At 47.0% G+C, this 26,903-nt stretch overlaps 1 protein-coding gene across 1 annotated transcript in view; it reads right to left on the bottom strand.

The window, feature by feature from the left end:
* The window catches only part of LOC144754585 (alkaline phosphatase-like), a 232,990-nt gene that overhangs the window by 12,052 nt on the left and 194,035 nt on the right, over positions 1 to 26,903 (bottom strand). Inside the window, exons 9-10 of the mRNA XM_078642552.1 lie at positions 26,497 to 26,688; positions 23,900 to 24,019 (exon numbers count right to left, since the gene is read on the bottom strand). Of these exons, the coding sequence (XP_078498678.1) occupies positions 23,900 to 24,019; positions 26,497 to 26,688 (312 nt within the window). The remainder of the gene's footprint in view (positions 1 to 23,899; positions 24,020 to 26,496; positions 26,689 to 26,903) is intronic.

Here is a 26,903-nt window from a genome sequence, read left to right as displayed (position 1 = left end):
TGATGACTTAATGGTATTTACCACAAACTATGAAAGCGCCTACCAAGCACTGGATGACATGATGAATGATTTTGGTAAAGTTTCCGGGTATTCAACAAACAAAGAAAAAGCTGAAGCAATGAGCTGGAACTGTAATCCAACTACTCCATATAGTAGGGACAAACTAAAATATCTAGGAATTACTCTGGTAAAAGAAATGGAGAAAGTCCCGCAATTAAATTTAACGATAATCACTAAAGAAATGAGAAGACTACTTAAAACATGGTCAGGCCTACCTTTAACCTTTCTAGGAAGATCCAATGTAATAAAAATGTCTATTATCCCAAAATTTACATAACTTTTCAATACCATCCCATTGGATTTCAAAAAAGAACCCATAAAGAAGATTCAAGACGAAATTGTAAGTTTCATCTGGGCTTCAAAAGGAACGAGAATAGCCAGGAGTAAACTCAGGAGGAAGAAAGATCAAGGAGAAATAGCTAGCCCCGATTTATTTGAATATTACAGGTCCTTCCAATTTAAGAACTTCAGACCATTATTGAGGAAGTACCAAGATTACCCAAGTTTTCTGCAAAATATGACGGAAAAAACAGACCATTTCCTTTTTAAATTCGGACATCCGAAATTTTTCAGAAAAATAAAACTGAAGATTTTATATAACGCTGCTAGAATTTGGTTTCAAATTAGAAGTTCAGCAAATATACCATATTATAGTATAAAAGCGCCAATATGGGATTCCCCAGGGTCACTGGAATGCTTAAAAGACTCTTTAGCAGTACCACTCAAAGTAGCAGGAATAGAACTATGGGGGCAAATACTAAAAGGAAATGAGATAATCCCATTGAATTTGCTATATGAACTCACAGACGGTAAGATATCGAAATTTAAATATTATCAGCTATCAAACTGGGCCAAATCGATACAAGAGAAAAATACCGGAAATGAGACTCTTGAAAGCGAAATGATAAAAACCACATTAATAAGAAAAGAAATATCAAAGTGGTATTGGACACTTATTGAAACGGGAGAGGAAGGTTCCTCAATCCCGGAAAAAACCCGGAAGAAAGACATACCTGATCAAGAGATGGATTTACAACTGGTATGGCAAAACTCTATGGAAAAATGTTGGTCCTGTATAAAATCATCACCATTAAGGAGAAATCACCTGTTTACAGTTCACCGTGCCTATTGGACCCCAAAAAAACTATCTAAATTCAAAGGTACTAACATTAAGACCTGCCCCAAGTGCGGAGAAGCAAGAGCGGATGACATCCATATGTTTCAAAAATGTCCTGCAATAACAAACTATTGGGAGAAGATTGGTAAGACACTGAACACGGTACTGGGAACCAACATAACTGTAAGTACTTCTCTTATAATTTTTGGGATACACAACAATACAGGTATTGATAGGAATAAATTAAATAAAAAACAGGAAAACTTACTCTTTGTTTTAATACTATTAGCGCAGAGAGAGATCTGCATCAACTGGGTTAAACCAGTCTCTCCAAGTCACACAAACTGGTTAAACTACACCATTAAAATAAATAACCTCGATAGAAATAGGAAACACACGAAGAGAACAAACTTTTGGGAAATTTGGGAACAGCACTTTCAAATCAATTAAAATCTTCTACTGGGTCATAGACAAACAAATCCAATGATTACCGCGATAAACCATAATACCAGGCAGAAATGATTTCTGCCGAGTAGTCAAATTGGCTAGCTCTCCCCCACTAACCAATGGTATTATTGGAAACGATAAAGGGTAAGTGGAGAGAAACTGATGGATCATGACTACGAAAGAGATACTCCCCAAAACAACTCCGAGAAGTGAAGGGGCTGTGAAGGCAAAGGCAACTAAAAAGATCATCAGACTCCCGAAACCTCCTTATCTATACAATCGCAAAATGAGGATATAAAAAAAAAAAAAAAAAAATCCGGGTAAAACATTCTGTTACCTTGGAATAACATTTGCAGGAAATGGGAAATGGACAGGTGAATACGATAACATTTGACACAAAATGAGTAGGACCACAAATAGTATATTTAGATTTTCATCAAAAGTGGGAGCCCGAAGAATTAAAGATAAGGTGTCCATTTATAACACCAGGTGCGTACCATCTGCACTTTATGGCGCAGGTATCTGGGGCCACCACTTTGAAAAGACACTTCAGACAGATGAAAACAGTTTTCTTAACACCTTCAGCGCGGCGTGAATTTTCTCGCTGTGCTGAAGGTTCTAATGAGCCAACGGGCTCATGACAGAACGGTTCCGTCATGAGCACAGGCCAACCGACGCTCATGACGGAACCGTTCCGTCATGAGCATCGAAGGGGTTAAACGTTTATTGAGTGTCCCACCATCGGCCTCTATAGAATTGATCCACCAGGAAGTGGGTCTTAATTACATTTCTGATCTAGCCGCCCTATGACCTTTGTTATTATGGCGCTCTATTTGGTCGAAAGAAGAAACTCTACTCACTAAACACATTATTAAAGATTGTCTAAAGCTTGATTATTGGATGCGTATCCCCTGGTTAAATTTTATCCACTACTGGTTTAATTTTTCTGTTTAAGTGTAATATCCATACAGATCCGGATCAAGCAGCTCTATTTTTAAAAAAGAACTCAAAGACACCTTTTTGGCCCACAAAAGGGAAACACGAGAGAGACGTATTGGTGAACAACGTACCCTTGTATACTACCAACAAATAAATCTCAAAGTTGGTTTTCAGGCATATTTGACCAATGTAACAAAAATTTCCCATCTGTTTTTCCTGACACGCCTCAGGTTAGGGATTGCTCATCATCTCGTGGCTTTCCCGATTATGAAAAAAGTGTCAATTCTATTTGCCCATGCGACAATATGTCTAAACAAAGTTGCTGCCATTTTTTACTGTTTTGTAAATTTTACTTTTTTATTAGGAAATGTTATCTGCAACCTCTATTTTTAAAATATAATGTTCGATCCACTAAGAATGCTATGAGGATGGTATCCGCCTTGGAAAGCCTGGACGTTTGCTACTATGTGGCATGCTATATTCTAAAATGCATTGCTATTAGAAAATCCATCATATTTTTAAAATTTTGTATAGTATTGTTGGAAACTAGGGCACTTTGCACTTTTGCATAATTTGCACGAGAAGGAATGTTGTTGGCATGTGACACTTTATAGCGTAATTTGCACTTATTGTACAATGCTTGCACTTGCCACTTTTTGCAAAGTTTGTACATTAGGAAGATAAGTATAGTAGATACCTTTATGTGGAATCTCTGCACTAGGAATCTAGGGTATGTTAAGCACTTATCACTTTATGCTGTAATTTGCACATTTTGTATGATATTCATTGGACTTTTATGAAATGTATGCATTTGCACAATATTGGACATATATTCGCGTTTTGCACACATGTATAATATTTACCTTGATCAAATAGTTGTTCCTGTTAAGTATCGATTATCTTGAGAATGTTACTGTGGCTGTTATTGATTTGTTTCATCTGTGCTTTTAGGGTTGCTGTCGCAAACCGAATAAAGCTTATTGAACTGGCCAGGACAACACACTTAACAAGACAAAAGTCAGATTTTCAACATTTGTTCCCAAAACATGGTAGTTTGCTTCAGTCTCCTCGCGCAGAAACACACTTCTGTCAAGGCTTGAATCAGGTTTGTGTTTTCTTGGGTCTTCTGATTCTGGGTTTATCAGACAAGTACTGGGGTTTTATGGATTTGAGAAAGCATTCACACAAGAGACTCCAGGGAATGTTTTTGAATTTGGGAGCTTCCATTTGGAAAGTCTACAGTATTTTAGCCTGGGATAAATGCCCGCCAGGGAATCCTAGAAACTCAAACATTTCTGAAAACTAGAAACATAGCAGAAGCCGCAATAATGTGGCTTGCATGAATTCCGCATATTTAATTACAGTGAATCTTCTGCAAATATCAAAGCATGGGTGAAAATATCACAATATCTTTACTTCTGTGTGACAGAACCCTCCAGAACATCAAGCGACAGGCAAAAATTATATCATCCAATGTTCAGACTTTTCTCTCATTAAAACAGTACCTCAAATTTGAGGTGCAGCCTATTGTTTAGGACAGAATCACATCAAAATAGTGACCATGTGAAGAGCACATTAACACTATTGGGACTTCACATGGTCAGAGAAGAGGGTTGTTCCAGTCAGGTGTAATAGGCCCCGCCACACATGTGAAGTCCTGTTTATAGGTCTCGCGTGGCGTACTGCGCACATGCACAGTCGAGCTCGCGAGATTTTATGTTTTAGGGTGAGTTTCTCTAGCGAGGGTTAGGCCCCGCCCCTCTTCTCCATTGGCTGGCCTCCTAAACGGTGGCCAGCCATTGGAGAAGAGGTCGCCATGACGTATTTCTTTCTCTTTAAGCCCCGTCCTTTTCAGACTGGCTGACTTGACTTCCTGCTGGCGTAAAATCTTTCTTATCTTCTTTATGGGGCCAACAGATGGCCCCATAACGAAGATAAGCAAGCTTTTACACCACCAGTAAGTCAGGCCAAGCCAGTCTGAAAAGGACGGCTCTAAAAGCGGAAAGTTGACGTCATCCCGAGCGATTTTTCCGAGCGCTTGTTTTCACCCTTCTTGTCACAGACAACGCTGCTGCCCGGAGAAGGAAGGCTCTTCCTGGCTCATTAGGAGTTGGTGGAGCCTTCTTGAAATGGGGTTTAAGGGACACTTGGGACCCCCTCATCTGCCGAACCGACAGTTCTGTGTGCGGCCACACCCCGCCCGTGAGATGAAGGAATGGCTGCTGCGAACGTGAACGGTAAGTGGGTGACCACCACCACCTCACCCTCTCACCCTCTCACCCCCTCTCACCCTCTCACCTCCTCTCACCTTCTCACCCTCACCCACCCTCTCACCCTGTCACACCCTCTCACCCCCTCACCCTCAAACCCTCACCCTCACATCCTCACTCTCACACCCCCTCACCCCCTCTCACCCTCACACACCCTCACCCACACACCTCCTCACCCTCACCCTCCCTCACCCTCACATCCTCGCCCTCACACACCCTCTCACCCTCACACCCCCTCACCCTCACACACCCTCACCCTCACACACCCTCACACCCTCACACACACCCTCATCCTCACACACCCTCTCACCCTCACCCCCTCACACCCCCACCCCACCTCACCCTCACCCACACACCCTCACTCACACACACCCTGACCCTCACACACCCTCACCCTTACACCCCCTCATTCTCACCCTCTTACCCTCACACACCCTCTCACCCTGTACCCTCACACACCTTGTCATCCTCGCACACCCTCTCACCCCCTCACCCTCACACCCCCTCACCCCCTCACGCCCTCACACCCTCACACACCCTCTCACCCTCACCCTCAAACACCCTCACACACCTTCACACCCCCTCACTGTCACACCGGCACTCTCACACCCTCACCCTTACACACCCTCTCACCCTCACCCTCACACCCCCTTAAACTCACACCCCTTCACCCTCATCCTCTCACCCTCACACCCTCACACACCCTCTCATCCTCACACACCCTCACACCCCCTCACCCTCTCACCCACACCCTCACCATCACACACCCTCTCACCCACACCTCCTCACACCCCCTCACCCTTACACCCTCACCCTCACACCCCCTCACCCTCACCCTCCCACCCCCTCACCCTCACACCCTCACCCTCACACACCCTCACCCTCATACACCCTCAGCCTAATACACCCTCACCCTCACACCCTTCACCCTCACACACACCTCACCCTCTCACCCTCACACCCCCTCACCCTTCACCCTCACACACCCTCACCCTCACTGTCACACACCCTCTCACCCTCACACCCTCTCACCCTCACCCTCACACACCCTCACACACCCTCTCACACCCTCACCCACCCTCACCCACCCTTTCACCCCCACCCTCATACCCTCTCACCCTCACACCCCTTCACCCTCACACTCTCACACACCCTCTCACCCTCACACCCTCTCACCCTCACACACCCTCACTCACACTCACACACCCTCTCACCCTCACCCTCACTCACCCTCTCAAACCCTCACTCACCTTCACTCAACCTGTCACCCTCATCCACCCTCACACACCCTCTCACCCTCACCCACCCTCACTTACCCTCACACACCCTCATTCACCCTCACCCACCCTCACACACCCTCTCACCCTCACACATCCTCACTCACCCTCACACACCCTCTCACTCTCACCCTCACCCTCACGGACATGGCTTGCCTGGGGTGATGACTTCCCTTGTAAACTCCTGGCTCATGAGGGGTGAGTTGGGCTCGCAAGACAGTTTTACCGCTCTCTGAAAATGCTGCGTATTTCACTTGGAGAGTGCGGGGTGTGTTTATGATTTCACTTAGAGAGCGCGGGTGTGTTTAGTTTCCACGGTCTCTGAAGTGGCACCTAGGTGCTGCGACTGGTCCACTCTGCAGAGCTGTCGAGGGCGCTGTATAGCGTGCCTTCACTGTTCGCTGTCCGCCTTCTCGAGGATTATCTCTCTCCATCCAGACATATGTCCCGGATAGCACCCCCTCCCGTTGTCAGACGCTGATTGATCCAAAGTCTGATGGTCCTAATTTACACCTTTGCCTTCACATGTACTGACTAATTTGTGCCCCCTCTCACTGCTAAAGGGAGTACAGCCCTCTCTTTCCCTGCAGTGGACGCCTCTCACCAGTGACCCGGTCACGCCCACTTCCTCATCTGCCACAAGGCTTTCTCCCACTGAAGCGTGTGCTCTTCCTTTGGCACCCCACCCCCACTCTCATATGTTCCATATGCAGAAGGTGGTCGACACCTTGTCCCCTCCAAGGTGACCCTGTGGGGTTTTAGCCCCAGACTTATAAAGGGCTTGGGGTCTCCTTCAGTGTAGGTACCACAATACCCCAGGAGGGTAGCGGAGGATGACGGGATACCCAGAGAATGTAACCAGTGATGCTCCCTACCAAGGGGGTGTAACCGTAGACGTCTGTCCTCACGGGGGACAGTGCCAAGAGGCCTGTCTGTGAAGGGAATGTAACTAGCACCTGCCTACAAAGGGAATGTAAGCCTAGATGGCTGCCTGCCAAAGCATTGTTGCTGTAGACGCCTGGATGCCCTGAAAGTACCGTCCCAGATGTCTTAATACAAGGGAATGACTGTGGAATGTAACCATACATGTGGACACACTGGAATTACTAGATGATGTAACCTCCACAGCCAGGAAAAGTAGATGGGTAAATGTCCCTGAAGTATGTAGCTGTATATATCCCGTCATGGCGCTTGCAGGGTGATTACCAATGTCAAAGGTTACAAGGAAGCCTAACCACATATTTCTAGATTCTTTACGATTGCGGAAATGTCATTACAGACTGTTAAACACCCAGGGAATGTAATTTCAGATGCCTCTTAAGCAGCCATTGTACATTTCTGGTGACCCATGGGGTGTTAGCGCAGCTGTTTGGGAATGTGCAGTGCTGCTGTGTTATTCAGTAGATGTGAAGGCGGGGCAGCTGTGGGAACAAGGTTAGACAACTCGGGCAATGAGTAGGTAAGTAGGTGAACGGCCTAAACTGGGGAATGACTGCCCGAATGCTGACTGACCAGCTTTGGAAACCTCAACTGATCATTGATTCAGAGAGCAGAACATGCTGCCGAGAGGCGGGAGGGGGCAGGAGGAAGGAGGGGGCAGGCAGCCATGAAAAGGGAATACTGTGTAACCTGGTTCCTATGCTTCAAGCCTTTGCTGCCTCTTGGAATTATGCTCTGGGGCTCTGTGTATGTGTGAGTGGCTCTGTGTATGTGTGTGTGTGGCTGTGTGTGTGTGGCTCTGTGTGTGTGGCTCCGTGTGTGTGGCGCTCTGTGTGTGTGGCGCTCTGTGTGTGTGGCGCTCTGTGTGTGTGGCGCTCTGTGTGTGTGTGTGGCACTGTGTGTGTGTGTGTGTGGCGCTGTGTGTGTGTGTGGCGCTCTGTGTGTGTGTGTGGCACTGTGTGTGTGTGGCTGTGTGTGTTTTACTGTGTGTGTGTGTGGCTCTGTGTGTGTGTGTGGCTCTGTGTGTGTGGCTGTGCGTGTGGCTGTGTGTGTGGCTGTGTGTGTGGCTCTGTGTGTGTGGCTCTGTGTGTGTGGCTCTGTGTGTGTGTGTGTGTGTGTGTGTGGCTCTGTGTGTGTGTTGCTGTGTGTGTGTGGGTACAAATGAAATAGGTCTCGCATTTGCGAGAGATTAAGCTATTGGCATTGTAAATGACAATGCCATTTATTTATCTGTTTTCAAAACCAACACATAAATAACAGTTTTGTCATTTACAATGCTAATAGCTCTAACTTTTGCAAAGGCGAGACCGTTGCATTGTAAATGCTTGTTATTCAAAGTAGTGTGGAAAAACACCAGATAGTCTGGGTTTTTCAGTTCTCCAAATATTCTGGACATTTCTGTTCCAGAAATGTGAGGGAATACTGTTTTATTAACTTTGAATTGTGCAGGCCATTCTGGGTAAGATGAAGTGGTGGCATCCATGCAAGGACTCCCGGTCTCTAGTGGTCTGGTGTGGCAGGCTTCCGTAGGTGCCAGACGATCCCAGGCCCACATATCGCAGATACCACATCCAAAAGCAACCCAATCCTACGCTTCTTTCTTGCACTTTTCACTGTCTCATTCTTGGGTCTTTCCCGCCTGGGGCAATACATTTGTGGGATACATTGAGAAGAATGGAGGAAACATAGCTCTGGTGAAAACTATCTCAACATTGAGGAATATTGTGAAGGTAAAAGCAGCATGCTGTATGCTATTGCCACGTGCAGAAAGAGCTTGACGAAATGAGATTCAGCCAGGTGCTAACCTTTTAAATGTTCAAATAACCTGACCCTTAACCAGACAGTTTCTGTGATAGCCAGGCTGAAGGGGATAACCTGAGGATTCTGTTGATCCCGTCTCCAACAAAATGGAAGAACTGTTTGTCTCCTCTTTGATGAATGTCAAATATTGTTTCAAGTTTATTACTGTAATATATGACTGTTATGTCTTCAGTCTTTCTGGGGTAAATTGGGCACCACAGCCTCTAGGCACTATAATGTTATAATCTGTAGAAATCCTTTCAAACACATGTGTGAACTGTCAGACAGCTTTTGATGCTCAACCAAGCCCAAAAACAGTCACAAATGTCAGTGTTCCTACTTACACATCTTTACCTTTATGGGTTATGCCTCTACTAGTGCCCTGAGAAGGATACTCAAAATGGATGAGACATAAGATCTGAGGCACCAATCGGGAGACCTCAGGAATAGATGACAGCCTATTGGGCTTCAAGTCACAAACTCTCACCTAGGAGTCATGCCTGGAAGCAAACGGAGAAGTGTTCAGCAGCGACCTGTGCAGGTAAGAGCTTTCTCGGAGGGGTGGCAGATCATTCCAAGTGTTGGCTTCTCGCCTCTGGAATTGCTTGCCTCCTGCGTTAAGGAAATCCCAGGATCTCATCACCTTTAGACGGAAATTAAAAACCTGGCTTTTTCAACAGCAGCCTTAAACTAGAGCTCGTTGGGTGTATTCTGTGGCGGGTCTTTTTTGTTCTTAGCGCCGGGACACTCCTGGGAGTAGCAGCGCGCTTAATAAATACCTGCTAACATAAGATAACATAACATAACAGAGCTGTGGAGTGGTGGGACTGGTTGGGGGATAGCGGGGGTGAGAGAATTTGGCAGACGATGACGAGAGAAAGTTAATTATTTATTTAATTTTCCCTTGCGATCGCCTGTCGTCCCCCCCCTCCCCCAACTCATCCTTACCGCTCTTACCTGCACAGGCCGCGGCTGGAAGTGGCGGAACCCTCAGATGGCGGTGTTCAACGACTGACTTCAGTATGCTACTAATAGCCTGATTACAAGATGGCCGAATTTAGGTAAAGGGTTACTGGGTGGTCAGAGTGAATGTTTTCTGCTCATGTCCTTGCAAATAAATCCGCCCATTACGAGTCACTTCACCGGGAATAAAGCTTAATATGTGGGCTCGGTTTTATTGGGGTAAAGGCTGCTTGTGGATCTATATACTGGGCTGAACAGCAGGGACTTATCTGCTCCCTCTCCTCTCTGTTAGAATGGCCCACTGTTTTTGGTGAATCAAACGTATACATTGCCATTCCTAACCTTTATGCTATTGCCCATCCACTGAGAGCACATTTCTATGGTGGCATCAGGAGGACCTAAGAGAGATACTTCTCTGCCACCCTAAGGCATTCACTCCCATCTGTAGATTTTTGGAGAACCTCACCTTTCATTATTTAAAGGGGTCATATATTGGCAGGGCGTAGCACCAAGAGAACTGACAAGATGAACGTGAGATCTTCAAATTCATTCAACATGTGCATTCTCTACCTACAGCAAAAGTACTCTCAGGGTATGAGTTGTTAACATGTAAACAAATAAAAGAGAGACCATCTGGGCACAGACCATGTTTGGAATTCCACTTGAACAAGTTGCAAAATGTTTGTAATTGCTGACTACTTATCTCTACATTACACCGAGTCCTCTCTTTCTCATGACAGTACTTACTGAAGGAGTTATTGCAATCGATTGTGTAGTACGTCCTGCAGAGACGTTTAAAGCTTTGCCAAAGTAGGCAATTGCTTAGGGCCCCCACCAAAGGGGCCTCACGGGCAAATTATTTTTCTTTCTCTCTCGCCTCTATTTCCCTGAAAGCTTAACATATAATGTAATATTGCATGGCATGATGCAGCCTTGAAACAGAAGAAAATTGGTAATTAATTACAAAGTTGTTTGGAACAGGGAGGCTCAAAATATTTTTTACCCAGGAACCCAAAAATCCTCAAGATTACGCTTACGTAGTGTGAAGAGGGAAGAGTGAGCAATGGAACCACTGGTGTGTAAACGAGCGTTTGGGCCTTAAATGTACTGCCACAATGATAGCTGCAGTTAAATCCAGTAGGCCCGGGAATGTTCTTGCTCTATGTTGTAAAACCAATACAGGGATGGAAAAAACTGCAGTTGATTCCATTTGCATTTGTGAACTGGTGATTGCTGTCCACCAAAAGTATATTCCTCGTTTTTATTAATTTTTAACTAGCAGACCAACCTTTGTTTGTGTTGTTCAAGTGGACATTTAAGCCCTAATTACGAGTGCCCCAGAGGGTTGTGTCAGAATGTTCGTACCCAGTAAAAGCCGATACTCCAAAGTCTGGAATTTTCATGGTGCCATAATTATCTTCAATCACAAGTTCTCCTATGCAAATGATTTTCTGCGCTAAAATCCAGATGTCCTTGGATTTAGTTGACTAGTTCCTCCCCTGCATTAAGGCTCGCTACACACAGCTGAGCACTGGAATGTCTGCCATGAATATATAGTTCAAACCCCTTCCACGCTTTCCACAGACGCTAAATTCGTTGAAAGACAAATTATTTGAGCGATGCTGACATCTAGAGGCAATTATATGAACTGGAATGGCGTTATAAAATACCGCATGCATGCAAAATACACTTACAATTGATATTTCGCTATTGCAGCTGTGATTTACGAAATCTAGGAACTGAAAAACCGCAAGTCACAATGTAGCAAATTCATACTGCGTTTCAGAATTTCCTTCTGGCCAGCAATGTGCATTCCTAGACCACCTACAATTCAGGCTTAAATTGGGCGTCCATTGTTCCTTACTAACTGCCAGTGGGGGCTGACACAGATAAATACATATGGGCCTCATTTATGAAGGCCTTGCGCCGCCGGTGCGTCACTTTTAACATGGGAAAAAGTGACGCACCGGTGGCACAAGGCCTTCATAAATGGAGGGGAGGGCCGACGGGAAGTGCGTGGGGGGTTTCATGATAAAAAAAGCCCACTTACCAGGTGCTGCCGGCCACCTCGCGCTCCTCTGCTTCCAGTTCCTGGCATCAAGGATTCCCCATCCAATCCCCCCGCTGCTTAGGTTGGCCTAAGGGGGCTGGATTAACTTTCGCTCAGGCACAGGGGGTCTGTGCTGTTTCTCCAACCCAGGTGTGCAATACAGCCGGGTTGGAGAAAGGTACGTGTAGCAGGCCTAAGAGGGCCAGCTAAACTGACACGTGCACTTAAAAGTAAACATCTACCACTCCTCCTCCCCCATCCCATGGTCTGGCCTGCCCATCTCTGCACACGCTGGCTCAGATCCAGCACCTGAAAAATAAAACAATAGTAAAATATCATTTTATTTTTCAGCTTGTGGCTCTAACAATCAATCAGAGTATTTGTAAAGCGCGCTACTTACCCGTGAGGGTCTCAAGGCGCGGAGGGGAGGGGGGTGCCGCTACTGTTCGAAGAGCCAGGTCTTGAGGAGTCTTCTGAAGGCAAGTAATTCTTGGGTCTGCCATAGGTGGGTAGGGACGTTGTTCCAGGTCTTGGCGGCTAGGTAGGAGTAGAATCTGCCGCCGGAGATCGTTCGTTGGATGCGGGGACAATGGCGAGGGCAAGGCTGGCGGAGCGGAGTTGGCGGGTGGGGGTGTAGAAGCTGAGTCTGCTTTTCAGGTAGGCTGTTCCGGCATTGTGGAGGGCTTTGTGTGCGTGGGTGAGGAGCTTGAAGGTGATACTCTTGACGACCGGGAGCCAGTGTAGGTCTCTCAGGTGGGGGGTGATGTGGCTGCGGTGGGGGACGTTGACGATCAGCCAGGCGGAGGCGTTTTGGATGCATTGTAGTCATTGTAGGTGTTTGGCTGGGATTTCTGCGTAGAGTGCGTTGCAGTAGTCCAGTCTGCTGCTGACAAGGGCCTGTGTCACTGTTCTTCTTGTGTCGGTTGGTATCCACTTGTAGATCCTTCTGAGCATGCTAAGGGTGTTGTAGCAGGAGGAGGAGACGGCGTTGACCTGCTTCGACATGGAGAGGGAGGAGTCGAGGATGAATCCTAGGTTGCGTGCATGGTCGGTGTGTGTCGGTGCTGTTCCCAGTGTGGTCGGCCACCAGGAGTTGTCCCAGGCTGAGGGGGTGGGTCCGAGGATGAGGACCTCTGCCTTGTCTGAGTTCAGCTTCAGATGGCTGCTCCTCATCCAGTCGGCGACAGCCTTCATTCCCTTGTGGAGGTTGGTCCTGGTGGTGTGTGGGTCCTTAGTGAGGGAGAGGATGAGCTGGGTGTCGTTGGCGTAGGAGATGTTGTTGAGGTTGTGATGGTGGGCCACTTGTGCGAGGGGGGCCATGTAGACATTGAACAGCGTTGGGCTGAGGGATGAGCCCTGGGGGACGCCGCAGATGATGTCGGTGGTTTTGGATCGGAAGGGTGGGAGGCGGACGCTCTGGGTTCTGCCGGAGAGGAAGGATGTGGTCCAGTCAAGGGCCTTCTTTTGGATTCCGGCTTCTTGGAGGCGTGTCTTTAGAGTGCGATGGCAGACCGTGTCGAAGGCGGCTGATAGGTCCAGGAGGATGAAGGCTGAGGTTTCGCCGTTGTCTAGTTGGTGCCTGATGTCGTCTGTGGCTGTGATGAGGGCTGTCTCAGTGCTGTGGTTTCATCTGAATCCAGACTGGGATGGGTCTAGGATGTTGTTGTCTTCGAGGTGGCGGGCCAATTGCATGTTGACGAATTTCTCGATGACCTTCACCGGGAACGGGAGCAGGGAGATGGGCCGGAAGTTCTTGAGGTCCTTGGTGTCCGCCTTGGGCTTCTTGAGGACGGCGTTGATTTCGACATATTTCTAGCATTCCAGGAATGTCACTGTTTTGAAGCAGATGTTGATGATCTTCCGTAGTTGGGGTGCGATGGCTGTGTCTGCTTTGTTGAATACGTGGTGTGGGCACGGGTCTGACGGAGATCCTGAGCGGATGGAGTTCATGACTTTGTGTCTCTCGTCGTTGTTGACGTTGGACCAGGTGGTCAGTCTGTTGGCGCTGGTGGTGTTCGCAGGGGAGGTGAAGTCTGGCGTAGTCTGGGCGGTCGAGGTGATGAAGCTCTCGTGGATGTCAGTGATCTTGCGGTGGAAGAAGATGGCTAGTGAGTCGCACAGTTCTTGTGAGGGCGGGGTGGCGTTGGCGCTGGGGTTGGAGCGTTCCTTAATGATGCTGAAGAGTTCTTTGCTGTCGTGTGCGTTGATATCCAGGTGGTCCTTGAAGGAGGATCTCTTGGCCAATGTGATGAGGTGGTGATATCTGAGGGTGGCGTCCTTGTGGGCTGTGTGGTTGTCTGGCGTGCGTTCGTGGAGCCATTTCTTCTCCAGTTTCCGGCATGCTTGTTTGGAGATCTGGAGCCAGTCGGTGAACCAGGTGGCTCTCTTGCTGGCAAGGCTGTTGGAGGGTTTCTTGAGCAGGGCAAGGGTGTTGGCGCAGTCGTCGATCCACTGTCTGAGGTTGTGGGCTGCGGCGTCTGGATCGGTGGGGTCGGTGGGTGAGTTCTGGACTAGGGTGGTGATTAGCTGGTCTTCGGTGACTTTGCTCCAGCATCGGCGAGGCAGCTGTTGGGTGCGGTAGTGCGTGGTTTGTTTCTTGAAGGTGAAATGGATGCAGCTGTGGTCGGTCCAGTGGAGTTCGGTGGTGTGGCTGAAGGTGACGTGGGTGCTTGTGGAGAAGACGGTGTCCAGCGTGTGGCCGGTGGCGTGGGTGGGTGCGGTGATGAGTTATCTGAGGCCGATGTTGGCGAGGTTGTCCATCAGGGTGGCTGAGTTGGCATCTTTGTTGTTCTCGAGCTGGAAGTTCAGGTCCCCAAGGAGGAAGTAATCCGTGGCGGCGAGTGCGTTGATGCTGGCGAGGTCAGCGATGGAGTCGCTGAACTGGGCCCAGGGTCCTGGGGGGTCTGTAGATGAGTGATCCTCTGAGGGTGGTGTGGGGGTCAGTGTGGATCCGGAAGTGCAGGTGTTCGGCGGTGTTGAGGGTGTCGTCCGCGTGGGTGGTGCCTTGAGGGTGGACTTGTGGACGATGGCTTTTCCTCCTCCGATTCCGTTGGCGCGATCCCTGCAGATGATCTTGTAGCCATCCGGGATGGCTATGGCGATGTCGGGCACCGAGGAGTCGTTCAACCAGGTCTCGGTCAGGAAGGCCACGTCTGGGGTGGAGGTGTCGAGTAGATCCCAGAGCTCGACGGCGTGTTTGCGTGCGGAGTGGGTGTTGAGGAGTATGCAGCGGAGGTGTTTGGGTCCAGTCCTTGGAGGTTTGGTGGCTCTGTCGCAGGTGAAGCAGGAGAAAGGTCCGTGGGTGCATTTTGGGGTGGCCTGGAAGCAGCTGTGGTGTCGGCCGATGTTGAGTGCGTTGAGGGTCCTGGCGTCGTATCGGAGTCTGGCGTCGTGGCGATTGCGGGGTCCAGTGTTTCTGGCGCTGGGTGCGGTCCAGGCGCGGACGGGTGCAGACGGGCTTGCTGTAGGCGCGCCAGCAGCGCGGCCGCGCAGCATCCGGCATATATGGGGAGGTGGGATGGAGGAGCAGCTGGGAGTGGCGAGTGTGCAGGGGGGTGGGGAGCTAGTGGCACAGAAGCAAAATGGGGCACAGAGGGGGAAAACAAGTGGCACAGAGCAGAAAAACGGGTCACAATGAGGGCAGAAACGAGTGGTACAGAAAACAAAAATGGGGCACTAGGAGGGGAAAGACGAGTGGCACAGAGGATGGAGGCTGAGCACACTTACCAGGGGATCTCGGCAGCGGTAGCAGGGGCACACAGGCAGAGCTGCGTGGAGGGGGAGAGACCTACCAGGAGGGTCAGGGGTCGCTCACCTCACCACGCAGCATCCAGCATACATGGGGAGGTGGGAGGGAGGAGCAGCTGGGAGGCGGGAGGCAGGAGCGGCGAGTGCACAGGGGGGGCGGGAAGCTAGTGGCACAGAAGCAAAATGGGGCACAGAGATGGGGAAAACGAGTGGCCCAGGGCAGAAAAATGGGTCACAATGAGGGCAGAAACGAGTGGTACAGAAAACGAAAATAGGGCACTAAGAGGGGGAAAACGAGTGGCACAGAGCAGAAAAACGGGTCACAATGAGGGCAGAATGAGTGGTACAGAAAACAAAAAATGGGGCACAAGGAGGGGCCCAGAGAATGGAGGCTGAGCACACTTACCAGGGGATCTCGGCAGCGGTAGCAGGGGCACAGAGGCGGAGCTGCGTGGAGGGGGAGCGACCTACCAGGAGGGTCAGGGGTCGCTCACCTCACCGTGCAGCATCCGGTTCTAAGCCAGTGGGGCGACTTTCCTCAGCCATTGTGGAGGAGCCGCCACTGATGGGACATGCATGAATACTTAGCAACCCTCACTGATGCCATGCCACGTCCGTAAAGCAGGCAGGATTGGATTTGCAAAATGGAAGCTATTTGTGAACTACAACTTCAACTTTGCGAAGATTGTCTCTGGTATTTGGGGAAGCATACATTTGCCCTCCCAATGCCATTCACACAAGGTTTATTTTTCTTCTTTTTGATAGCAGCCCCCATGCAAGGGGCAGCGGCTCCAATAAAAAAAGCATTCTGCAGGAACGGAGGTCTGCTGTCCCATGCAGGCTTCCGTCCCAGCTTTCTTGGTAGGTTACAAGGAGCTGCGAGCTGATTCATTCCTTATCAGGAAGGATCTTTGCGAGTCTAAGTGACCTCCTTTGAGGTACAGGGTACTAATGGCCATTAGGAGATTGTGAGAAGTTGGCCTGGTATATGCCTGGTATATGCTGTACACTATTCTAGTGGCCACCTTGCACCAATCTAAACAACCCTTATTGATGATAGGTTTAAGACAACCTTCATTGAAAGCTATCCTGGTGGTAGCTATGGAGAGCAGTCTTCAGGCTAAGTCTTGAAGGAGTGTAAAGCAGCTTGGTTTACCAGATTATAACCTCTTGAATGTCTAAATGAAAAGAGAACCACACACGATATATATATAAAATATATGTATTTAGTTCTAAACACTCTCTAGTAATCCCTTTATGAGATTACAGAGCAAAGTACACAATTTAAATGCACTAGAACTTCAGTAAATAGCACAATATACAGTGGGCCCCAGGGGGGTACCAAATCATATATTAAGAAAGTGGTACAAGAACCACAACTTGACTAGACACAAGGCCTAGAGCCTGTAGAATCACTGGAACCACAAGGAACCACCCAAGGTGGTGACACATGGTACCCACAGGGGGGCGCGTGCAGTGTGAGAGCACAGCTGCGAATCGCCGTTATCTTCTATGAGGAGAGTCGTGGTTGGAAATTTAAAGATTAAGGACACTTAGGAGAGGACTCTCTTTTGGTGTCGGGAATCGTCGTTGATTTCAATGGGGATCTGCTGCAAAGTGCTGCTGCTGTGGAGAAGAAAAGTGTCCGGTGTGATCCGAGCCTGGATCAAAGATGTGAAGAACCTGATAGCAGAGGGGACAGAGTCTGGGTCACTTGCCAGTGACCAGGGGTACGATAGACGAATGCCCACCGATTTAGGGTGATTCATGTGTGAAGAGGTGAAGCTTGACTCTGCAGCCACGAAGACCAAGAGGCGTCGATGACAACCAGGAGCTGGATGAAAGCTGCCCCACGAACGATGTTGAGTGCTGTGGTATCGGAGCCCGGAGTGAACTCAACAAGCCTTGGCAACAGCAACCCACGCAAGAAGAGGAAAGATGCTTCGGTGTAGACCAGCAAGGTCCAGGGGACTCCTCAAGTGGTGGAGAGTCAGGGCACATCTTGAGCAACCAGGGAAGCCCAATAAAAGTCAAAGTTGCCTTCTCAGGGACCCACCAGTCGACAGACCAGGGATCACGAAGGTACCTCAAGCGAAAACACAAAGGGCCTGGTCACGGAACACTCGTGGAGTACAGGCCAGCAATCTTCTGTGGAAAAGGTGCTCGGGGTCTGGGATACAAGTAACCCAATGCACAGTCTCAAGGCACGTCGAGAAGCTAATGCACTTGCAAATGTACACGGTGTCCAGGGGTTCCGGTTCCACAGTACCCAAGAGAGCTTTGGGTCGTAGCTTTGCTGGGGACTCGGGTCAGCCTCGATGAAGTCTGGAAATCCTCCTCCTGTGTTGCACATACTTCAGAGTCAGGCAGGAGCTTCGGAGATGCAAACTGGTCAGATGCGTCTTTGGTGCCTACCAAGCAGGGAAGTAACTCCTTTACTCCAAGGGAGATTTTGCAGTCATCCAGCATCGTGCAGACCGTCGAAATTCCAGGATTCAGTTTCAGAGTTTCGTCCAGGTGTAAACTAAAGTCCTGTTGCCAGGGGTTCCTATCTTATACCCAAGGAAGGGGTGGGACAAACTCTGGGGACCCCCATGTGGGAGATTCTGGAAAGAGGGGTGACTACACCCATTTCCTTTGTCCAGTTTCGCACAAGAGCAGGGGCTGGTAGCCCCTGCTACCTGTTTGAACTGGGCTATGCACAGGGGCACCAAATGTGCTCCCAGTGCTGACTTCAAATCACTTTCAGAGTGCACCAACCCAGCCCCAATACACTAAAGCCTGTCTGGGAGGTGGTGACACCTCCCTTTGACAGGAAACTTATTGTCCAGACCTCCCCAGCCGGAGTTTCGTCCAGAAACAGGAGGCCAGATTTGTGTCTGTGGCATCCATTTTGTGAGGCCAGGGCTCTTTTAAACTGGTACCGGTTGTACCGGTGTGTAAATGTCTCTCCCTCTAGAAGGGTGGAGTCATACCCCCAACACCAGGACTGGCGGGGTATGATTCCAAAGTGTTTGACACCAAACACAACATGTTTCCTTGCAGCCTTTCCAAAGTTAGCATTTACTGCAAGGTTATAATGCACTTAGGAGTATATGGTCTGGCTGCATCACAGAACAGCCTCGGAGAATAGATTCCGAAAGCTGTAGAGCGGCCCTGCTCATGCATGGGCACCCTCTCACACCAACCCCAGCACCCTGCCTTCAGGATCCCAGGTCCCAGGATGCTTGTTTACGGTCCATGGAAGACATGGCATGGCAGTTCGGGCTGGACTGTTCCCATGAGGCACAGGGTCAGACTGATTTGCATATGGCCATGTCTGAAATGGGGTGGCTTAGTGGGCTAAAGAATGGTAATGGATTAAACCCAGATCAGTTGACTGGGGGTGAGTGTTTGATTTGCTCAAACGCTCCGTCCATCATCCCCTTTTGTATCGCTTTGTTCGCCCTAAGTGTGGCAGGGGATGCTCAGACGTGAGTCCCTTGCTCACTTGGCCACTGGATTCAAGATAGCCTGGCTGATGAGGATTATGAGTCCGAAACCGGTCCCAGGATGCTTGTTTCCGGCCAATGGAAGACATGGCTTGGCAGTTCGGGCTGGACTGTTCCCATGAGGCACAGGGTCAGACTGATTTGCATATGGCCATGTCTGAAATGGGGTGGCTGAGTGGGCTAAAGAATGGTGATGGATTAAACCCAGATCAGTTGACTGGGGGTGAGTGTTTGATTTGCTCAAACGCTCCGTCCATCATCGCCTTTTGTATCGCTTTGTTCGCCCTAAGTGTGGCAGGGTATGCTCAGACGTGAGTCGCTTCCTCACTTGGCCACTGGATTCAAGATAACCTGGCTGATGAGGATTATGAATCCGAAACCGGTCCCAGGATGCTTGTTTCCGGTCCATGGAAGACATGGCTTGGCAGTTCGGGCTGGACTGTTCCCATGAGGCACAGGGTCAGACTGATTTGCATATGGCCATGTCTGAAATGGGGTGGCTGAGTGGGCTAAAGAATGGCGATGGATTAAACCCAGATCAGTTGACTGGGGGTGAGTGTTTGATTTGCTCAAACGCTCCGTCCATCATCCCCTTTTGTATCGCTTCAGGATTGATAAGGCATGCCATAGGGGTGACTGATAGGTTTATATATGTAGTGATATAAGGTAGATATAGGAAACCTATATTTAAGTAAGGGGTGCATACACCACCGTACATAGGCTGCAGTAGCAGACCTGTAGTGTCATTTTGGAAGGCTTCCCAGGGGTGGCATAATACATGCTTCAACCCCTGGTAGGCTCTGGGGTACCTATGCCCTGGGTATATAGGATACTAGGGACTTATAAGGGTACCCTAGTAACCAAACTGGAGTGTACCTAAAGTACATGGAATCATTTTAGAGAGGAAAGCAGATAGGCAGGATCCCAGCCAAACTAAGTCGAAAACCATCAAAACACCAGGAAATAAATGGGGGCAACAATGAAGTCAGATTCCACCTTCCTACAGAGATGATCACAAATCACGCTACTGAAGGTTTCTGCATTAATACAATGTTTTACCGGTGGTATTACACAGCAAAAAATGTTTAAAAACTCAGTATTATCATGTACAAAAGAGACAGATGAAGATTGGAACACTCAACTCAGGATTTGTTAATATCAAACCCGCTATTGAACACATAAGCACACCCAATGTTAAGTTATGTTATGCTACATGGTATTTCGAAAGTGCAACATCCGCTCAAGGGTATCTTGGCGCTGGTGGGGTCACAGAAGGGTGAATGAGTGAGAAAGTCTGTTTCCAGCTTCATTATCTGAAGGATTGATTAAAAAAACATGTCTTAAATACTTTACTAAAGGGTTCCAGTTCCATGATAGTTCATATCTCTATAGGAAGGTCATTCAATTCATTGGGCACCCGGACTAAGAATTTTTGTCCCGTGCCCTTACTTTTTTAACTCTACATACCACCAAAATGTTAGCTGATGATGAGTGGTGGGTCTTTTTTACAGGAGTACCAGTCTGTTTTTTAGAAATGTAGAGGTTACTCCCTTTAAAGACTTGAAGACTATACCGCAGCCTTTAAATGTAACATGCTGTTAATAGGGAGCCAGTGATGAATTTTACAATAGGGGGTGACGTGTGTTCTGCAGGGTACTCTGAAGTTCAATCTGGCCGTTCTATTCTGAATGTACTAAAGTCTCTTTAGGCCACTATCGGAAAGCCCAAGATGTATGCAATTTACCTAATTCAGTCTGGTGCCAATAACAGTTGTAGGAGGCTTCATGGCATCCGGATCTGGGGGCCAGAAGGTGTTAGTCCACAACGTGGGATTTTTGCCTAACACCATGATCTGTCTTTCCCGCATTTAATTTCAGGTGGTTTTATCTCATCCAGCTACAGATAAAGTGTATCATGTTCCTGAACTGAGCTTGTATTTGTTCTGTGGTGCCAAGCTGGAGTAGGATCTGGCAGTTGTCTGTATAGTTGAATATCCTGCACCTTCTTTCCACAAGCTCATTGTAGAAGTGGCTAGATGTATATATTGTAGACGTGGAGGACCCTGCATTCAATCTTAAGGTCTGATGCCGTAAAAGGTTTTATTTGGACTGCCTATGTCTTGTTTTCTAAGGAGTCGGGCTGGTTAAAGGCTCTCTCTCTAATGCCAGCCAGCTATAGTTGACCTAACAGTATCCTGTGGTCGACAGTATCAAAGGATGCAAACAAATCCAACAATATCATTATGGACTGTGTCCATAATTGAAATCACCATGCAGATCATCTATCACTGCCATGATTATCGCTTTTGTGCTGTGTTGTGTTCGAAAGTGTGCTTGAAAAGTTATGAGGTAATTAGAGCTGGAGAAGAAGGAACTCATCTCTTTGGCTATGTGGGCTTCCAGTAATTTTGCACAATATGGTAGCAAACAAAGAGATGGGAAAAAATATTTTTAGGATTTTTGGGGGGTTCCCAAATTTCTTTAAAAGTGGTGTAACAGTTGCTTTTTAAAAAGAGGTGGGAACCTCTCCAGCTTTTTAGGAGGATTTCATAAGAGTAGTAAGAGGGTCTACTACAGAGGGAGCCATCCATTGAAATTGTTTAGTTGGACATGGATCGATTAGTGAGATAGATTTTACTTTAATGAGCAGGCGATAAACATTCTCACACTATAGTTTAGTAAATTCATCGAGCTAAGGGCTGTTTTCCTTACTCTCCAACCAGGCCCAGTCTACTGTTGGGCAACAGTATCCATTTTAATAAGCCTGATTTTATCCTTCAAGAAGTTATTCAATTCATCACAGCCTTCCTACGTGTGGGTCGCCTCATGACTGATTCTGTCTGTATTAGAAGAAAGTTTCTAATTTATTTGGGATGAAGTTTGATTCCTCTTGCACTATCAATTATTTGTATTCGAAGGCTGACTTTGCACAATCATCATACTTCCTCCACTATTTTTGCTCTGTATTGCTAAGCTCTATTTTCACTTTACGCAGTTTTTTTTAGTGGATCAGGGACTACACTTTTGTTGCCATGTTCTTTCTAGTGGCACATGTTGCTGAATTCCAATGCAGCCACATTAGGAATATTACTTAGGGCTGGTTTTGTTCTTGGTTTTGTTCCTGGTTCTTGGTTTTGATATAGCATTTCTTGATGGCAAACGTATCTACTTTCTCCCACCTTTGATCTACTTCTCTTAGTGCTGGGGGACACGTTCTCTTCCACTAGTATATATTAAGTGAGAAGTGGATCATCATATGGTCGGACCGTCCACATGGTTGGATACCGCAGTTAATATGCAGGTCTTTTTGCGACCATGCCTGGTCAAGTATATGGCGGTTGCAGTGTGTAGCGTGCTTTACATATTGCATTAGATGTAAAGAATGCATTAGTTCAAAAAACTATTCTTCCTTTGGGTGTATGTTAAGCTCATCTGCTTTGTAGTTAAAATCACCAATAATGAATAGTTTGTTGAAATGTTCTCCTAGCGAGCATTTGATCTTCTAAAAATCTATAGGAAAACTTGGCATGTAGTGTGGAGGGCAGTAAACTAATAGTATTGTATTGTCACAGAGACATTGCCTACTATAGCCTTAGAGCCCACCGTAGTGGGCTCTACCGGCCATCAAAGGCCCGCTCCAGCGTTTTTTTACCTTTAACAAGGGAGAGGGCCTTTAATGGCCGGTAGAGCCCGCTACAGAGGGCTCTAAGGCTATTAGAACATTCCGTCCCTAGATGGTAGAATGTTCTAACTAGTAAAACAAATGCCTCATGGAGCCTGAGGGCATTGAAATCCCCTTGGGCTCTGTGAGGCCGTTGTACATAGCAACAGCTGTGAACAAATATTGGAATGTTGGAGCTCTGGTCTTCTACTGCCTATTAGTAGCCAGGAGCACTCCATTGTTTTCAGTGGAGCTCCCAACAATCATCCAGTGTTCTAATAATAGTTTAAATGGGACAATCTAGATTTTAGATACATCTAAAGACTGCTGCATGATGGCGGCTACTCCACTTCCTGTTGTGCCCTGTTTTCGGTTATCACTTAAAATGTCGTAGACATCAGGGACTGCCTCTAACGAGCAAGGCACCAACGTTTCAACGTTTCAATAAGCTAAGTTTTGGAATAATAGAAGACAATCTGGTTGTTCGGAGCATAGTGTTTTAGATATCTCAGTGCTGTGTTTTACCTGTGACCTAGTATTTAGGTGCATAAACTTCAATATATCAGTCTGGTTAGTTTCAGGGAACAGCTGGCATGACTTTACTGACTCTTTCCCCTCTTAATTCAATATCCCGCTACTCTGGATCGTTGCTATGGCTTCAAATTTTACTTATTTCAGTGTGTGAAGCTGTTTTGCCGAATATATGGCAAACCAGACATTAAGGCTGGCCCCTGGTCCTCTGCGGGAAAAGACGGGCACAGTAGGGCTTTCCTTTGAGCACTTTCTGTGTGCCAGCGGGGTGTCTGCACATCAAGTTTCCTTAAATAGTCTTCCTTGCACATCTAGAGCGCTGACTTCCACAAGATGGCGCTCCCAATCGTTCCAAGCCTGGCCCCACCCAGCTGAGGGATCCTTGCAGTGTCCCAGGAATAAAATGCAAAAATACAGATCTTTTTAAAGAACAACAATCAGTCAATATAACTCGTTGACTGAGCAGAGAACAAATCACATGGCACAAAGTCTCTGATTGCACTGGGTTTTTGTTCCATAACATACCAGGGATATACCTTAATGTGTTTTCTTAGCGCATTCACCTTATCTGCACAGATTGCCATTTTTGGTCTGTCACTGATACTTACTGGTATCAACACTGGAAACGTTCTCTCGGCTGCCGTTCACTAGTTTGTACCCTGGCCCGTTTCCATACAAAAGGGTCGTGTAAGGTTTGCCATCAATATCACTCAAATCAGGTGAGAGGCCTGGACACAAGAGACAAAGGCAAGTCAGTAAGGGCAACATTGATCAATACACATACAGCAAGTGAGGTTACAGGTTTGAGCTGTCTGTCTGTTCATCCTTTGCAAGACTTGAGGGAACATTTGTAAAGAAAAGAGAGATAATGGACTTACTTTTCAATAAAAATCCATACACAGTAAGGAACAAAACAATTTCTTGGTTGAGAAGATAGTAATGAGAGAAGGGGCAGTGTATACCAGTATTTTGATAAGGTTGGAGTTTTATTCCACGAAGTCAGGATCCTTGCACGGTGTGTGGCTAGCCTTTAAGGAGGCATTCATGTTATTGATCAATGTTTTGGTGGTCCCTGGCAGTTGTCTGTCTTTCTCCGGGTGTCATACCTTGCACAGAATGAGTGCAGTGGAGTTAAAAAGAGAGATATTAGGGCAATATTTAGGCAGAGAGTGTAAAGGTGGCATGATTTCTTGCCTGCCAATAATGGGGTCAAGATGAGAACTTTATTTTATGTATGGGACTTGGGGTACTGGATGAGATATTTTTTCCAGAACATCTTTCAGGTTACTGGTGGTCTTGTTTTTACCTTTGCCTGATTGTGTTTGAAGCCGTCGAAGCATAAGCAGACATAAGGCGAAAGGAGTTAGTAGGCTATACATTTGGTGAGATCACAAGTGAAAGTTTTATTATGACACTGGGTGGAAGATGGCGCTAGTTCTAATGTGTTTATCCTCGTTGAAGGGAATTTTCGTGGTGAGGGATTCAAACATGCAGAAAGATTGAATTCTGATGATGCTGCACATTAGGTGCTCTTTGTACGTGGGTGTAGTTGTCTCTCTGGAATGGCAGAACTGTCTTTGCATTGAATGCTGCATGCAAGCATGAGTCTATGCCAGGCTGAGATGCTGGGTTGAACCAGGTCTCAGTGATGGTTGCACCTGGATGGGTGGGAACATGTGGTTTGGTGGGAAATGTACCAATGTTGAAAAATCTGGGCTAGGATTTAAAGGGCTGTAGGTGGGGGAAGCACTTGTCTTGACATAGGGTCTGAGCTCGTGGAAATAGAGAACCAAAAATGTGTTCTACCTCTTGCAAGAAACCTTTATATAATTTACAAGAACAGAGTAAAAAGCATCACATTTCTCTGCAATGAGAAAAAAGAGAACCACTAATGCATTATGTTGGTTCCAATATTCCCCAATCAACAATAGTACCGTCCCCCTCCGGTGATAAATATTGGGAGCTACTAAAACATATACACCATATAAAGGAATGGCGCCTGGAGTGTAAGCCGCGGAATCCTGTTTTTGTCTTTAAATATGATTTTTTTGCAATTTAATGTAGGGCAAATTTGACCCCAGGGCATTAGAGCATTTAAAATAACAATCTGATCATATTACACACTGCCTTTTTTCGCATGGTGAGATTAACGGCCAGATTCATCAAGGTAAGGAATTGCAAGTCCTTAATAGCGAATTTTAAGGATTCGCTATTAAGGACTCGCAAAACGGGATTCATGTAGGAATCGCAATTGAATTTGCGATTCCCACTGATTCCATATTTGCGATTAGCTAATTGCTAATCGCAAATAAGGAATAACTCCCCATTCATTCCTATGGGCCTAAAGGCCTATAGGAATGAATGGGGAGTCATTCCTTATTTGCGATTAGCAATTTGCTAATCGCAAATAAGATTGTGATTTCAAGGGTGTCCAAAGGACACCCTGTAGCACCCCTGAAATATAATCTACATTGGTGATGCGCACACACATGTCCAAAGGACATGTGTGTGTGTAACATGCAACTTAGAAAAATGCATTTAAATGCATTTTTCTAAGTTTTCGCTATTTACCACGAGGTTTGACCTCGCGGTAAATAGCGGCCCAAAATTGCGATTTCGCAATTTTAAAATGGTTCATGAATTGCATTAAAGGAATCTCAAATAGAAATTCCTTAAATGCAATTCCTCGCAAATGTGCGAATTCTTTATTAGCGAATTTTGCATTTGGGATGATGAATCCCAAATGCAAAAATGGCACTTGCAAAGGGCCAGATTCTCAGAATCTGGCCCTTTGCGAGCGCAATTTAGCTTGATGAAACTGGCTGTATGAGATTTACCCAGAATCGCAGGATGGTGAAAAGAACCAGATTTCTCAGTTACACGGTGGGATTTCTGGCCTTTTGGCCACATTTCCTCCCTAAGGGCTACTTATTTCACACTCTCTGCATCACTGTAATGCACACAGCGATAAACTCCACTGAAACAGCCTGAGACTTCTTCGGAAATGACAATATTTTTCTGTTCTGGATTTTCCTCTGTGAAACCAGATAGTCTAGCATTTCATGGACAGATCTTTGGGATAGCGTTATTCAATAAGGGAGTAATGGTCGAAGATTATTGCAGTATTAAAGTTTACCACTTAATTCCTACCTCTGTCACTGTATGTGCTTTTGGACCACTACAAAAAAGAGGCAATGGTACTTACCAAAGATGGGATTTCCACGGCCGGGGTAGCCGGCAATCATAAAAACATGAGAATGGTCGGCTGTGACCACGGTCAAGGTGTCGCTTTCTGAAGTCATCTTGTCTGCTAGGCCAATGGCGTTGTCCATTTCTATCGCCTCGTGCAGCGAGAGCTGAGCCTTCCCTTCATGGTGGGCATGATCGATCCTTCCTCCTGGTGAAAGAGAAGAAGGTCAGAAGCAGGAACCATTAAGGGGCAGATCTCAGGATGAGTCCTTCTTCTCTCTCAGTTCGTGGATCTTTGGACAGCACTGAAAAACTTTTAAATGTGGGATTAAGACTATAAACCTCTCTTGACATATAGGGGTAATCAAAACTATCTTGTGAGGGCATCAGCTACATTTATATCCTATGTGGAAAGCTAATGCG

The sequence above is a fragment of the Lissotriton helveticus genome, chromosome 5_1 (assembly GCF_964261635.1).
Source record: "Lissotriton helveticus chromosome 5_1, aLisHel1.1, whole genome shotgun sequence".
Lineage (NCBI taxonomy): Eukaryota > Metazoa > Chordata > Amphibia > Caudata > Salamandridae > Lissotriton > Lissotriton helveticus.
This window is presented reverse-complemented; position numbering and strand designations above follow the sequence as displayed.